The 14,912-nt window shown below is 38.6% G+C and overlaps 1 protein-coding gene across 1 annotated transcript; it reads right to left on the reverse strand.

Annotated features, from left to right (window-relative positions):
- Positions 1–1,423: 1,423 nt before the first annotated feature.
- On the reverse strand, positions 1,424–13,514 carry LOC113743604 (pre-mRNA-processing-splicing factor 8A-like). The gene is made up of 20 exons (XM_027271654.2): positions 12,860–13,514; positions 11,275–11,398; positions 11,083–11,175; positions 10,500–10,890; positions 9,858–10,344; positions 7,631–9,765; positions 7,149–7,517; positions 6,921–7,044; positions 6,647–6,836; positions 6,456–6,563; positions 5,919–6,172; positions 4,517–5,133; positions 4,326–4,432; positions 3,960–4,214; positions 3,412–3,885; positions 3,070–3,231; positions 2,752–2,949; positions 2,354–2,632; positions 1,999–2,241; positions 1,424–1,871 (listed from the first exon to the last, which is right to left on the reverse strand). Exons 1-20 carry the CDS (start codon positions 13,183–13,185, stop codon positions 1,680–1,682), a joined length of 7,128 nt encoding a protein of 2,375 aa, XP_027127455.1. The 5' UTR covers positions 13,186–13,514; the 3' UTR covers positions 1,424–1,679.
- Between the last annotated feature and the right edge of the window lie 1,398 nt (positions 13,515–14,912).

Raw genomic sequence — 14,912 nt, forward strand, 5'->3', positions numbered from 1 at the left:
CGAAAAAGGGCAATGGTTATCCCGGCAGCATCACCCACACTGGTGCAATGGAGTCCTAATTAATTTTAAAGTCAATCATCCATTTAGAGATTGTCATTGGGACATTCGATGTAAACCATGTACATCGAACAAACAGTCTTGTGTAATCCTCTTCCAAGGATCTTTGGAGGAAGCCACAAGACCCCTCCTCAGTATATCCGCAAAGGACTTTTCCGGAGGGCGCGGAGGACCTCCAGTCAAACATTCAGGCGGCCAAGAGGCCGCCATAGATGTACTACAGAACCCGACAGCTCCTACGGAACCCTAATTCTCTTAGATTATTTATCGAAACAATTTAGAGATAAAATACTTGTTCGTAATTTAGAATTTCATCCTATTACCTTTCATCCTCGATTAGGACCAAAATTTATTGACTTGATTTTGTAAGAGATGTAAAGTTAGCATTTCAAAAGTAAAGGATAAAAAATTCATTTGGCGAAATGTGATAGACATTTTAAACTAACTTTCCTATTAGTTATGCTTCTCTGAAATACTCTATTATTCTTGAATTCTCTTTTTCTGATTGCAATAGACCAAAAAAATAATGTCAGAGATGAAAGTATTAGAGTTGTCAAAGGTTCAGGGGTGACATGTAAAAAAACCATTTATTAATTGAATAGCATATTTCTGTTTTGCTCACAAATTGCACATGGGTTGTATTCATGGTTAGTCAAGTGGATTAAGTTCTCAAAAGATAATATTTCAGACTAAATGTTCAGACTCTGAAGGATAATGGACATTGAATTCCCTTTAAAGCATTATTTTCTTTATCTTCTTCCTCTACCTTCCCTCTATCAGATGTATAAGATTCAATTATACATTTTTGCAATGTATGTGCCTTTTCGTAGTTTTCATGCTTGGGTATTAAGAGAAAAAGCAAGAAAAAGGAAGGGTAAGAGAAGAAAACGACAAAATTTTGGTGTTGGTGAGGGGGGAAACACTCCACCATCATTTACAGTGAAACTACACAATCTAGACGCAAAATGCAACTTGTTGAGAGAGTTGATTTGCCGAAGAGGAGATCCACGAGACAAACAAAAGGTAGCGCAACATGTGAAATTGTGAATCACTCAGGTAATAAACATGTGACGTTTGATAAGCGTCATCACTTAGTTATCATTTTCATATTTTGACAAGCGAAGAGACAAGGAGACAAAGTTGAAAACAGATAATGCAACTTACAACAAATTTATCTACCTTATTTTGAACGATGCAAGAAGAACGATCGACAGGTGCTAGGGGTTTTGGGTCCTTTGCAGCTGTAGAAGTCGCTTTCCACAAATGTCATTGTTGCGAAATCGTAATTCACATTCACGGTCGTCAAATGCAAGTGGCAAAAGTTTATGTTTCATGAAAGATAGATGCAACTATTAAAACACAGAAATTAACAGTGAACGGAATAATACGCTTAACATTCTCTAACACCTAAAATACAAATACCAGCCTGAAGCTAAGATCAAAATTACATATTTCCAACACATATTTACAACTTCAAAGGCAGCTACAACAGATGCGTGTCAGCATAAGAGGCACAAAAAAAGTCATGGAAGAAATTTTGATCTTCACACATCCCAAGGTTTAAATGGTCTGTCTGGAGGAGAGATGCTCTAGAAGCATTAGATGCAAAACAAAAACAAGATTTAAGTAAATGTATCCTCGCGGTCCCCCTCTGCAGTCTCACCCTCCTCCAAATTGCTAAACTCCAAGAAATGAGTTGGCCGATGATCCTCCTGATAGTATTCCCTAGGCGTTCCCAGTTTGACTCCATACTTCATGCTTACAGTATGCTTTACGCCCATGAAGTTGTAATTCCATGGTCCGTTATCCGGAATCTGGAAAATTAGGATGCAGAAAGATCGCATTAGATACAATAACAAGTACCATGAAATATGGAATTATATCAAAGAAAATCATTATAGAAGAATTATGTATCACCAGAAATATCAAGCACATTCTTACCATGTAAAAACCAAAGAAACGATCGCTTAGGAGCATCTGGACCTTCTCATAGTGTGTTGGCAAGTAACCATGAGGATTACTTCCTGTATCCTTGTTGGCGCGTCCCCACTCATAGCCAGATGGCGTCAGCTTATATGCAGTTAATGAGCACGACCCAGGTGTAAAACTACAAGTTAGAATAATGCACTTCTCTCCATCCCATTGCTTGTTGTTCTCCAAAATTCGAGCATGATTTGTTAGATCCTGAATTAGCCAAATAAAAATTATAGACAACAAAACGATGCATGATATAAAGACACAGAGCATCACAAGGACCTGCTCACTAAACAAATGTAAAAACAGAACTAAATCCAACCTGAGGTGACAATTGAGGAAGTTCATTTGGCTGGGTATGCATCCATCCCAAAGGCTCCAAATCATTAAGGAAGTCATGCTCTGGAAGAGCTGACGGCAGATGCACTTGCTGATGAGTTCCCCATTGTGGTGGCATGGCAATGCAACGAATTTCCTTTACCTGAGGATTGTCAGGAGGGCTAATGCCATACAAATAACCTGCAATTTGAGTCCGTAAGTCGGCAATGCAGATGAACTTCTTCAAGATGTTTTTGGGCATTATGTAAGTGTAACCAGTTTCCTGCAAAGGCAGCATCACAAATGCATCATCAAAATTGATCCTAGTTATTAAAAAAAGGGAAACAAAAAAAACTGCTACTGCTATGATTTATACCCTTGGAGTGGGAAGCACATAATTACCTTTATATCCTCAGAATTAACATAAATGTGATTCACTCGAAGATAAAGATTTGTCGCCGAAATTGCTCTAACACGCCAGTCAGTTTTAGACCCAAATGCAGCTTGCTCATATGGGCTTGTAGTTGTAACAATCAGTTCATCCCCATGTACATTTGTGGTTCTTGTGGTGACTGCTGTCAGTTGACTTGCTTCCTTAGCCTAAAACAACATATTGCGTTAAATTCCACAATAGCATGCAGCTGATTACGAATCACGCAACTACAAATAACTAGATAGGACACAACCTAAACACTTATCACAAACAAACGCAAATGTCACCTGCTTTTCTATCTCTGCAATTTGTTGTCGCTGCTGAGAAGGGGGAGTAATTTCAGCTCCAAGGATTATATCACGGATCTCTGACTGTGTAAGTGCTGAAGTGTTCACATTGTTCTTCTTGGCATAATCCGACAAGATGAGATCCCTCAAAGCAACCTCAACCTATATAACAGAATAAGTCCATCCTCAATTTGATTCAAAGAAAAGGTCCAGAGGGGAACCCTCTTTCTACTACGACTATTGTCATTTTCTTTTTCTTTTTTTTTAATTGGGCCTTGGGTTGTCTTTCTATTCTTTATTTCTTTTTTTATTAGGGGAATTGTTTCGGTAAAGTAAATTTACCTTCATCCACTGATCATCTGTAAGAGAGGGCCAAATATGATGCGGTTCAGTAACAATTGTCTTGTCTGGCTTCAGTAACATCTTTGCCTTCTCATTGTTTACATGAAGTGCGCGCAAGATCAAGATCAATCTGGAGAAAGCCGTGTATGAAGAAATACTTTTAAGCCAATCATCATAGATGTTGAACAAGACCATTTGTGGTTCTGTGGCTTTCAGGATCAGATCACCAAATTTTTCAATTTTCAAGCATGCTTGGAATGGCAGCTGAAGCTCACTTCCTTTAATGACAATATTAGGAAAATCCAGTAGGTGAACCTCCAAGGGATCCAACATTCCCTTCCGAGTGACAATTATCTGCTTTGGCTGTTCTTCCACCGGTAAAGAACGCACCAGGGCAGCCACTTCTTCAGCAGTCTTCCACTTGGCCAGCTGCCCTAAACGCTTTTGCCCAGCCCAAACACTCGTGTGAATAACCTGCAGAAGTAAACATCAGTCTGATACCAGAAGATCAAAGTGAAGACCACAAGAAATAATGTCAAACAACAAACCTTAAGAAATAGCTGTCCTGTCCTCGGATTGAAAATGAAGATGGCACCATTGATGGGTTTCGTCGTGAGATTGCCTTCAAATGTCTTGTGGATGGTCACTCTGTAGACATTAGTGTCATCAACAAACCAGATTATCTGGTTACTGAAGATTTCACCATAGTTTTGAGATGACAGGTATGGCTCTGTTGGCTCTGAAGAATACAATTGCAAACCTTTCCTTATCCGTTCCCTCAGAACATATAAAGCAGGATTTGACTGCATAAAACAAGAAGCCAGTTAGCGATCTTTGCAAGAACACTATCATTAATGAATCAAATGAAAATAAAATCCTAACAAGATCTAACTAGAGTCCAAAATTCAAAGCACCTTCATGATTTTGTTCATGGCCTGAGCAAGCAACGGTTTAGAGCCAGGGAACCAGTTACCAAAGGCAGAATGCAGGTTGTAAGCAAGATCAATTCCAATCATAACCCCTGTGAAGAGAAAAATAACATATTAAGATTAATTTTTAAAAAAAAAGAAAAGAAGAAGATAGCAATAAATTTTTGTTGACATACCAGTGGGTGAAGGATATATAGACATGTTATCTGTTGTGTAATCCATAAATTTTGCCCTTGTATACCTCTCAATGTCATGAGAGTCATAATCACCCCAACGAAGTTGAACATCTATCCAATATTTATTGCTAGCCTTCTGATCAAACACATCCTTTGACTCAGCCACAAGACTAGGCTTTGACATAGGCCACCTATGGGCTGCAAATAAAAGAATGTCAGCACACGAGCTGTTCATTTTATAGCTTTTCCTTGGATGGATTGTTTCCTTCTGCACTGTCTCAATTTCCAATGCATCAAGTTCTTGATCCAAGACCTGGCAAAGATCCATCACAACACTTTCATGAATCTTCTGCCACAAGTGCGCACGGAAAATCTGTATTAGAGATATCTTCAAAGTTGGGATCTTTCCATGCATAAATATCCCTGTCAAATCCAGCTGCACTTGGAAACCAACATAAACATTTGCTCGATTTATTGTAGGTGACCACCAAAGTGTAAATCTACGATTAGGAATTTGATTAAGCCCAGATCTTTGTGCATTGGTCAGCTTCTTATACTTCATGGATTCTTCAAAACCTGATGCCTTTTCCCAGAAGAGACCCTCCCAAGTAGGGAAGCTGAAACGAAAAGACAAGAAATTAGACCCAGTCCAAGAACAACAATATATACAGTCTAACTAAAAATGTACTAAGGCTATCCAGCTTGCTGAGACATATTAGAAATCAACTGCTCAATATATTTGAGCACAAGGAGTAAGAGAAGTACTTCCAGATGGGCTAAGCAATTTAATGAAATACAAGTTTCTTGCATAATACTCCCTCCATCCCATTGAAGTTGTCATGCTTTCCGTTATTATCTGTCCCAAAATGATTGTCACTTACCAAAATTGGCAATGAAAACTTACATACATCTCCGTTCCATACCCTTTAATGTGACAGCCCTTTCTTATCTTTTAGTGGGCCCAATTATGCACTTACCAAGTACAAACACTGCACTCAATAGTGCGTGACTCCCACGTGAAATGCAAATAACACTTGTGCATGACACTTTCCTCTAAAGCAGTCCGGAGACATTTCATTCTTTTGAGTCCCACGTCTTATCACACCTCGTGGCCCTTTTATCATTCAACCACGTATGAATACATTGAAAGTCAAGCGGGGTATTACCGGAACTTAAATCCAAATCATTTAAAAGTCTTGCACTGTTGATAATAATTGCAAGTCCCGAAGTGCGACAAACTTTTTGGGACGGAGGGAGCAGCAACTAGACAATGAAATATAAATACTTGTTTCTTTACTTTTGATGCAAAACATGTAAACTGCTTTGTCAGAATCTTCTTTAGAGCTCATTTAGAAAGCAATGAGACCCAAATAGCCAAAGGAAGACATGCAATGACACTTACTAAGTTCCTTTAAATAAAGTGTGCTCCAGAATTCCTTCAACTCCTCCAAGTGCTTGAATAACGTCAGTCCTATAATTGTTCAAGTTCCATAGCTTTCCATCATGCCTCTGGTGGGTCCACCAGAATGGATTCTGCTTCAGAACTTGATATTGCTTAAAATCTGTTCTCACTCTCCATCCTTTGTCATATGCAAGGGTGTGTCTATCTTTCTGAAACAAAGTGTTGATTCGAGGAATTCCACGGTCCCATGAATCCTATAAATAAAATGATAAATGTTAAAGAGTAAAGAAAAAAGTTTGAATAAAGCCTTCCACACCTATATTTGCCTTCTTTTTTAAAAACAAGAATTAACTGGCCCATACTTCAAACTAAATCACTCAATTCTCTGTCCAAGAACTATCTAATTAATTAATCCATCTTAACCAAGGCAAAGGATACAACAGTACTAACGCCCGGATTATTTCATCTAACATCTTTTATTCACCCTTAGATAATACAAGCAAAAGAAAATGCATTCCAATCAGCAGTAACACTTACTTCCAGATCTTCAAGAGTCAAACGTCTATTCTGTGCCTGCGCCTCTTGTCTCTTTAAAGCATATTCAGCCCAAACTCGTTGCGAATCAATGAATTCACTCTCCCAAGGCTGTTACATTAAGGCAGAGATTAGGCCAATTTATTCAAAGAAATACAGAATAAAAAGCATGGCAGCCAATGCAGTCAACATACCTGTATGTAACGATAAAGATTTGGAATCAACTGGTCTTCTTCATGACTCATTCCGCTCCTGAAATGTGTTACACCTACATCTGTCTGCTGACTATATCGGAGATCACTCTGTGGAATCAATATGTGACCCATTGACAACATCCCTAATCCCCCAATTTCTTTTGGTGTGTAAAAGATTACAGGAGGAAACCTACAATGGAGATCATTATTTTAGAACAAGTATACAGCATAATTTAGAAAGCAGTAGAAAAATAACTGACATGAATAATCTTACCTGCTTGGCATTTTTGAATTTAACCCAATCTTAATACGGGTCTGAATTTTATTTTCACATTTGACCAGTAAATCTAACAATTCCTGTGTATGCACAGTGGCTTCACGGAAATATGTCATCAGACCTGTGATATCAATATTAAAGTGCTTCAGCAGATGGTAGCACAAGATAGCAGTAAATGTCATTTTGGAAAAGTATAACTAAAGACCAAGGGACTGTACTTAGTACCTATCAAAGCTGTATTCCATTTGTTGACGATCTTGGTGAATGTTGTAGAACCTGATGACATAAGGATCTGCCTTACACGATTCTCGAAAACTTTCATGTGCTCATCATCAACACGTAAGAAAGCAACTGCAGTACGCTCTTTAGTCTGCTCATTCTGCAAGTTCCAAACCCCATCTCTTGTATTGCTAAATGCTTCCTGACTCATCCTTATCTTTGGCAGTATACGAACCTCGAAACCGCACATGCTAAAAAGCAAGTTGGGATTATCTTTGCTGTAAACAGAGACAAAGCTGTTCTCCCACTCCAATGTGGTGATACTTCTGGGAAGACGATTCTTCATGTCCCAAAACACACTTCTCCCAAGATTGACTGCATCATAAGATTAAGCAAACAATAATTGCGTACACAGATCACAATATAAAACAATTATAGAAGAACTGTAAAGAAAGAAATCCAGTACAACATTCAATTAAAAAAATCACCATCATGTTTCATGAGCCTCATGCGTGCATCCCTTGGCCAGCACTTCTTGTTGTTATAACCAACCATATTCTCATTGTTGGGATCAGGATGCTCAGTAAGGTACCGTTGGATAAGGTCCCGTGCCTCTTCATGAGTGAACCGAAACAATATGTGCACCTTATCAATGTAACGGGAGTACAATCTTATGGGGTGTCGTGTCTCCACTTTAGCGTCCCAGTAAGTGATAAACTCATTAGGCATCTGTGGTGGACCAGCGATTTCACTGGCTCTAGTTAAACCAAGAAGTAAAAGATCGAGCACTAAGCCATAGTACTGTACGACAAAGGAAGCAAATTGCAGACCACGAATAAGACCATAAGAGTTGGTATGACTCATGTCCTTGTAAGACAGCACGACATTGTTCTTGGCCGTGACATAATCAGCAATATTATGGTCCAGAACCAAGCGAAGAAGTCTATTTAGCATAGTCAAATCAATCTTTTCAAAGAATTTCTCAAATTTGGTTTGAAGCATCACAACACATTGACCTTCACTTGTATCCCATATGCCTTGCAAGTTATTTATACCCTGACACCATTTATAGACCAATAGTGGTGGAGGTTCTGAATCCGCTGGCTTTATCCAATTGGGAAACAGATGGCGCTTGTCACCTTCATACCATAGATATTGGTCTAGATATGCATCTGTGATCTTCTCAAGCGGTTCAATCTCATACACAGGTATCAAGTAACTGTATAAATCCATGAACTCGATGCCAACTTCTTTGAAGGCACGTTGGGTCAGAAGATGACGCTTAATCCGTGACAAGGCCTCATGCGGGTTATCATAAGCTTGTTCAATGAGACCCAACTCTTCTCTTTGTAGTTGATTTAACCTGACAGCCACGCTATAAGATTCTTTCAACCTTTCAAGGGCAAGGATAAGTAGTTTTGTATCATGCTTGTATGACAAGGGAGGAAATGGAATAGGTGAGAATTTTCTGGACTCCAACCAGTGCACAGTGGTAGTGTATATGGCCACTGCTTCTTCCGGTGTCACATATGGACCATCTTTTAGATAATTATGCTGACGTTCCTGCTCAGCTTTCAACCAAAGACGGGTCAATCTTCCAAGATTCTTCCGACAGACTGTTTTGTCCACAGTTGCACCTCTTCGTATACGTTCACGATTATAATGAGCAACATTTGTCCACCAATCAGCTTTTGACTTGACATAGCGAAGAATCATGTTCTCAATTGGTACAGGCAGACCAGGCACTTTCCAGGGAATATTGGCTTTCCAACAACGCCATGCTTCACTCAGATGCTGCAAGATCGTTCTTGCCTTATTTTGCTTAATGCCCTCTGGCATGGCATCAAGAACATCATGCATCACAGCAGCACGAAGTTCCAAGTCAAAATGGCTTTCAACACGCTGTTTGGTAACAGTTTTAGCAACCCCTTTAGAATGCCGTCCCTCAAATTGTCTTGCCAGTAGGTTCCCCAACCACCGCTCCAGAAGAGGCACTATTCCACGAAGGAAGAATAACCACACTCTCCACATAGGTGCCCAGAAACCACATCCAGGTCCTTTCCCAACAGGCCCAGTATTAAATCGGTAATAAATCAAGTGTTTCAAATCCTTGCACATCCGTATCTGCCGCATGAGCCTGTATTTATATCTGTACATACCCGTCAACTGCCCAACATGTGAAAATATGTATTGCAAGCCATCTGCCAACTGAAATGCATCCACATTTCCTAACCGGAACTGGATATTTGCATCCACTACAAGCTTTGTCAGTCTAAGTATTTCACGACAAAGATGAAAAGCATTACCAAAACGAGACTTCTTGCGCTCCTTTGTTGTGAGAGTCTTCACAGGTTTCAAGTTGAAATTATAGTCAAGATGAAGGTAATTCAGATTTTTCCTGTGAATCAACAGATTCAACATATTGTAACCCTGCTTACAAACTTGGAGTCCAGCTTCAGCCCAATCAAGTTCTGTGGTTTGGAAAAACTTTGTGGCTGCAAGAGAACGAAACAGGTGCTTCTTTTTCTGAGCCTTAGGCGGCCTATGATGCAGCTCATTTAACACAAAACATTTCAACAACTTCTGATAACTCACACGAACTTTGACAGGATATGATGGAGGACTGCAAAATGTACAGCAAGAAAAAGTAAGGACAATTGACAACCACAGCTAGTGGAAAAGCAATGTGCCAGAACCATAATTACCATAACTCACCAGTGTTCCTTGTACCACTCAGACACAAGAGGTATGTCTTCAGCACGGCGCATACGACCTGATCTCATGTTAAAAGGTCGTGGTGCAAACAGAAGTGATATACCTGCAGCAGTAGTATCAGTATATATGGGAGTACTTTTGAGCAATGGTTCAACCCCTTCAGGCAAAGAAAAGTCATCATCCTCCTCCTCTTCATAATTCTTCTTCTCCCGTCTATCCTTATTGGAGCTAGTTATGGGGTGAATTAGAGGATCATAGTAAAATGCAGGTAGATCAGGATCCTCTGTCTTTATGTACATAACCATAGGGGTGTGATACACTCCAAGCTTCACCTTCCGGGGTCTGTTGTTATACAGATGAGGGAATGCAATTCTGTACTCTGTCCTTAGAGGTGACCTGATGATAAGCTTGTTTATATCATTAAACTCATTCCAGTCTTCATCTCCTTTTTCCATGTCCCGATACAAAGGTTCAAACTTAGGGCCGCCTGAAGAAAAATAAGCTAAAGAGTTACTGAAGAAAAGAAAATCAAGAGAAGAAATAAACACATGCAAGTACATGAGTTGACAGAAGATGGGGTCTAAATTTTCACAAATATCTCCAACTTATGGAAACTAGAAGTCATATTAGGCAGACAAATACCAGGAATGCACATGTTCAGTGCTTTGGCAGTAAAAAATGACTCCATATCAAATAGGTAGAAATAGTTGCGATCAATCAGATCAGAGAGAAGCTGTCCAGCAAGACGGTGAAGTGTTGCCATGATTGGAAGGGACAAATGCCATTTTTGATAACTAGGGCCATTTATAAGCTTAGTTTTTACAAGAGGCTTATGATCATAAAACCAAGTATACACAGCAGAATCTTCTTCCTCATCTAACTCTAACTGAATTGGCTCCAATGGGTCCACATCCAACAGATTATCGGCGTAATCAAGAGGAGGCTCCTCATCATCGAATGGAGGAAAGCGCATCCTCTTGAAGTGTCGCCGATCTCTCTTCTCCCGCCGCATCATTATCCACATCGTACCCCACTGCAGAAAAGTTTGGAACAAAGTCACAAAAATACCAAAGGTGCCAAGTAAATGTGTAAAATGGAAAAGATCAAAGAAGTAAAGGGAAAAGTACAGGGTTTTCCAACACTACAACCCACTGAAATGTACAGAACCTTAAGAAAATTTATAGAAAGAAGACCAGGAATGGAATCTTAAAGTCAGATAATATACCTGTGCTAGATAAATGGGCTCAACCACCCATGGTATTTCATTGACAAATGTAATAGCTCCAGTTATATGGTACAAGACCTTCACATCACGGACCTACAAATACATATAGCAATAGAGATCAAGACAGAATGTCTCAAAGTAACCAAACAAGATTAAAAGTTGAAATTCATTAAGCAGACATGTGCTTGGTACCTGTTCCCAAGGCATTGGCATGTTCTCAAGAAGCTTGTACACAGCATGCGGAACAAACTTAAGAGCTCCAAGATAGACACGTTTATCATGACGATATTTTTTTGAGGACATGTCACCATGATCTCTGTACGAAGTCCAAGACAGTTTAATACGTAAAAGACCGATAATGAAAACCCAGACCATTTATTACAGTAAAATGACATTTAAGTTCGGTAAAGCACACAGATCAGTATCTAATTAGTAGAGAAAAAGACTATCAAGATTTAGCAATTGAAATTGTTCAGATAGAAGCTGCTCAAACTAATTAAAAATAGGTATTCTTGATAAAGAACCAATGAAAAAGCCAAAATTCCACCAGGTAAGAAAAAACATTAAATCCTATATACATGTAGCAAATATCAAGAAAGCAACCTCACCAGACAAAGCATTGCTGTCATACAGTCATTAATAGATAACAATCATGCTCATAAAGGTATTAATTTACTCAAGTAGTGGACATGAAAAAAATAACATAATAAGTTCCGGCAGTGTTCTGGTGGACATGAAAAAAGCATTAACATTACAAGTGTTCTTGTGGACACGAAAACAGTAACATAATTTGGAAAAGCAAATAAATATATCAACTTCCTGTAGTCAAACACAAGTTTAAGCTACTATGATCTCCAGGTTAGGCTAAGATCAAATAATGGAAATTCAAATGGAATCACTCCAGCTTCATAAATTATGCAAAACCTGAAACACATAAGTAGGCAGCAGCACTTTTGCATAAAAACCCCAATCAATACATTGAAAGTTTTGATACAAAATAGACATGTGGATATTAAATATATCAAAGCTCTTAGAAGAAAAAGCAGTTTGAATCCTCCCAACCTTATAATTATTAGAGCATATCTAAAATAAGTAAGATTGAGTAGTATAAATGTATAACCAAACGCTATCAACTTCTTACATGACAGACTTTTGGAAAAAGAATCAGGATGGAACTTCAATTCTAGAAGTCAGACGATTTCTTGCAAGCCACCATCTAAGAATTGCGTTTATTTATTTAAAAGGCAATTTCGTCAATGTGCATTACAGCTCCATATCACATGTAAACAGAGGCCGACTAATCCTACCTCAATGAACCCATTGTGGAACACCAAAATCCCAAGCATATGTGGAAACTAAAGACCTTAGCCCAAAACTCGTACAATAATTCCAGAATCCACCTTGCTACACTCGTGCCTCATGATCTTTTTTGAGAACAATTAACAAACTTGGACCCAGGACTTAATTAGACATTTGACCATCCCAAATCCTCTAAGAAATAATTCAACTAAAAGACAACAATTCCTTATAAATCAAAACCCAGGTCAAAAGAGTTCCTAATTGCAAAACAAAAAAAAATGAAGAAAGTAGCCCGGCAGACAAAGCAAATATTCAAAGCAAGTGCCTGATTAAAAACAACGATTACACATTTCAGCCCTCCAGGATCCATCAAACAACAATTAACAGTACTTGCATTGACCAAAAAACCAATCTAATAAGATAACTAAATAACCAGAGCAAACGATATATTTTACTAATTAAAGAAAAATAAACTGACCTAATAATCTTCCTCACATGCTCTGGCGGCATGTCCTCCTTCTGCGTTTCGACAAAACCAAACTTCCTCTTGTCGCTATACCTCTTCGAGTTAAGCTGCATCCATTTCCGAGCTTTCTCCTCGAGCTGTGCCTCCGTCGGCAAAACAGTATAAGAAGGCGGAGGTGGAAGAGGAGGCGGACCACTAGGTCCAGCTCCTCCACTAGTCCCCGGTGGCATTAACGGTGGAGGTATGCCTGGAGGCGGCGGCGCCGCCACCATATTTCCACCATTACCGTCGCTATTACCACTGTTTCCCCACATATCTTGCGGATTTCCGCCCCACATATTTCTCTACAGCATCTACGAACAAACCCTAATTGGAGACTACCTCGACAACAATCGGGGAATTGAATTCAGTATCGAGCAGGAAATCGGTTTCTAGGGTTTTTGGAGATAAAGTAATCAGAGAGTGGAGAGCGCGAAACACCTCTCTGGATGACAGGAAATAGGAATGAACCCACGCTCTCGGGTTTTGGGTTCAATACTGATGGATAGATTAGACTCTCGAGGATTAAGGCGGTTTTAGAACCGAAAATTGGGTCGGATCTGGACGAGCCGAAGCCCGAAGCCGAGCCGACGAAGATAGGTCTACTTGAGAGCGGCCTGCCTAGAGCCCAAATATGTGAGACTGGACTTTGGCCAATTTGATCACGTGCTTCAGGCATGAGATTCAGCCTCTCTGCATGGCATCAAAAAAGTGATTCTGAAATTTTTTTTTATTGGATTGATGATTATTGATAAGTGCATATTTTACATGTTTTTAGTGTATCTTATTAATTAGTGTTTGTGTGTTTTAACTACTTTTATAGCTAATTAACTAAGTTTTCAGTAAAAATATGCATTTTGTGGTTTAAAGTGTGAAAATTATATTTTTATGGATTTTAATGGTAAAATTTCATGTTTTTATAGGTTTAATAATTCAATCATCAATAGCATGAATTGAGAAGATAATTGGATGATTGATGATAACTTGAAGTAATTTAAAGAAGACATAAAGTGCAAAATACTCAAAGGATGAAATGCAAGTTTTCCAGCTTTGACACTTTGTAGTATTTCGGTTATATCTTGAGCTACAAGTATTGGAATGAGGTGATTCTTCAACCATTTGAAACTAAGAAATATATCTACATTTGGTATGAAGATATCAAAATCCAATTTAGTTGTTAAAATGTCGAAATATAGAAGTGCAATTTCATTGTCGAAAGCTGAAACAGAGTTCTGACCAATTGAGGGTATTTTGGTCATTTCTCGGTCATTTCTTTGTTTTTGGTCCACAGAACTAACTTAAAGGGCTACAACTTTCATGATTTACACAAGAGTTAATTCAGCCTCTATCATTAAGAAAATATTAGTTGAAGTTGGACCAAAAACAGAACAAAGATGAAATCTGTCCAATATTGAACAAACTTGCAAAAGGCAATACGTGGGATACAACGTGCCAAGGTCGCGTATTCTAGTTTTTCTGTTGAAACTTGCTTTGCAACTTGTTTTGCATTCACGCAATCTTTCCGACTCATCTACAACTCAAAATTTGGGCTGTAGCTAACCAAGAATAGTGTGGAAATTTGGAGAATAACTCTTAGTAAGTTCAAAAGCCAACTTTACCAACCAAAAAATAACTCACCTTGAGCTTAAATTCTCTATAAATAGCAGCCTTTGGAGACCATTTTCACAATTTTGGAAGGCTAGAAAAACTCATCAAAAATGTAGTTTTCACTAAAATTTCCTTAATTCATTAGTTAAAGTAATATAGTATAGTTAGTGTAACTTTTCCTTCTCGTATTTGTAATTAGATTTGGATGAAAATTTGAAGAACAAAGATAGAGAGTTTGAAACTCATGTGACATTTGTGACTTTTCTCTTATCACTTTCTCTTTTGTACTCCCTTCGTCCCATATATTTGGTTGTATTTGGGGATATGTGCTTTTTATGCATAGTACACTTCACCAAAAAAAATTTTCTTTTTTTTCACTTTTGCCCTTATGCACAGTACACTCCACTTTTGCCCATCA

This window comes from Coffea arabica, chromosome 5e (assembly GCF_036785885.1).
Source record: "Coffea arabica cultivar ET-39 chromosome 5e, Coffea Arabica ET-39 HiFi, whole genome shotgun sequence".
In the NCBI taxonomy this organism is placed as follows: domain Eukaryota; kingdom Viridiplantae; phylum Streptophyta; class Magnoliopsida; order Gentianales; family Rubiaceae; genus Coffea; species Coffea arabica.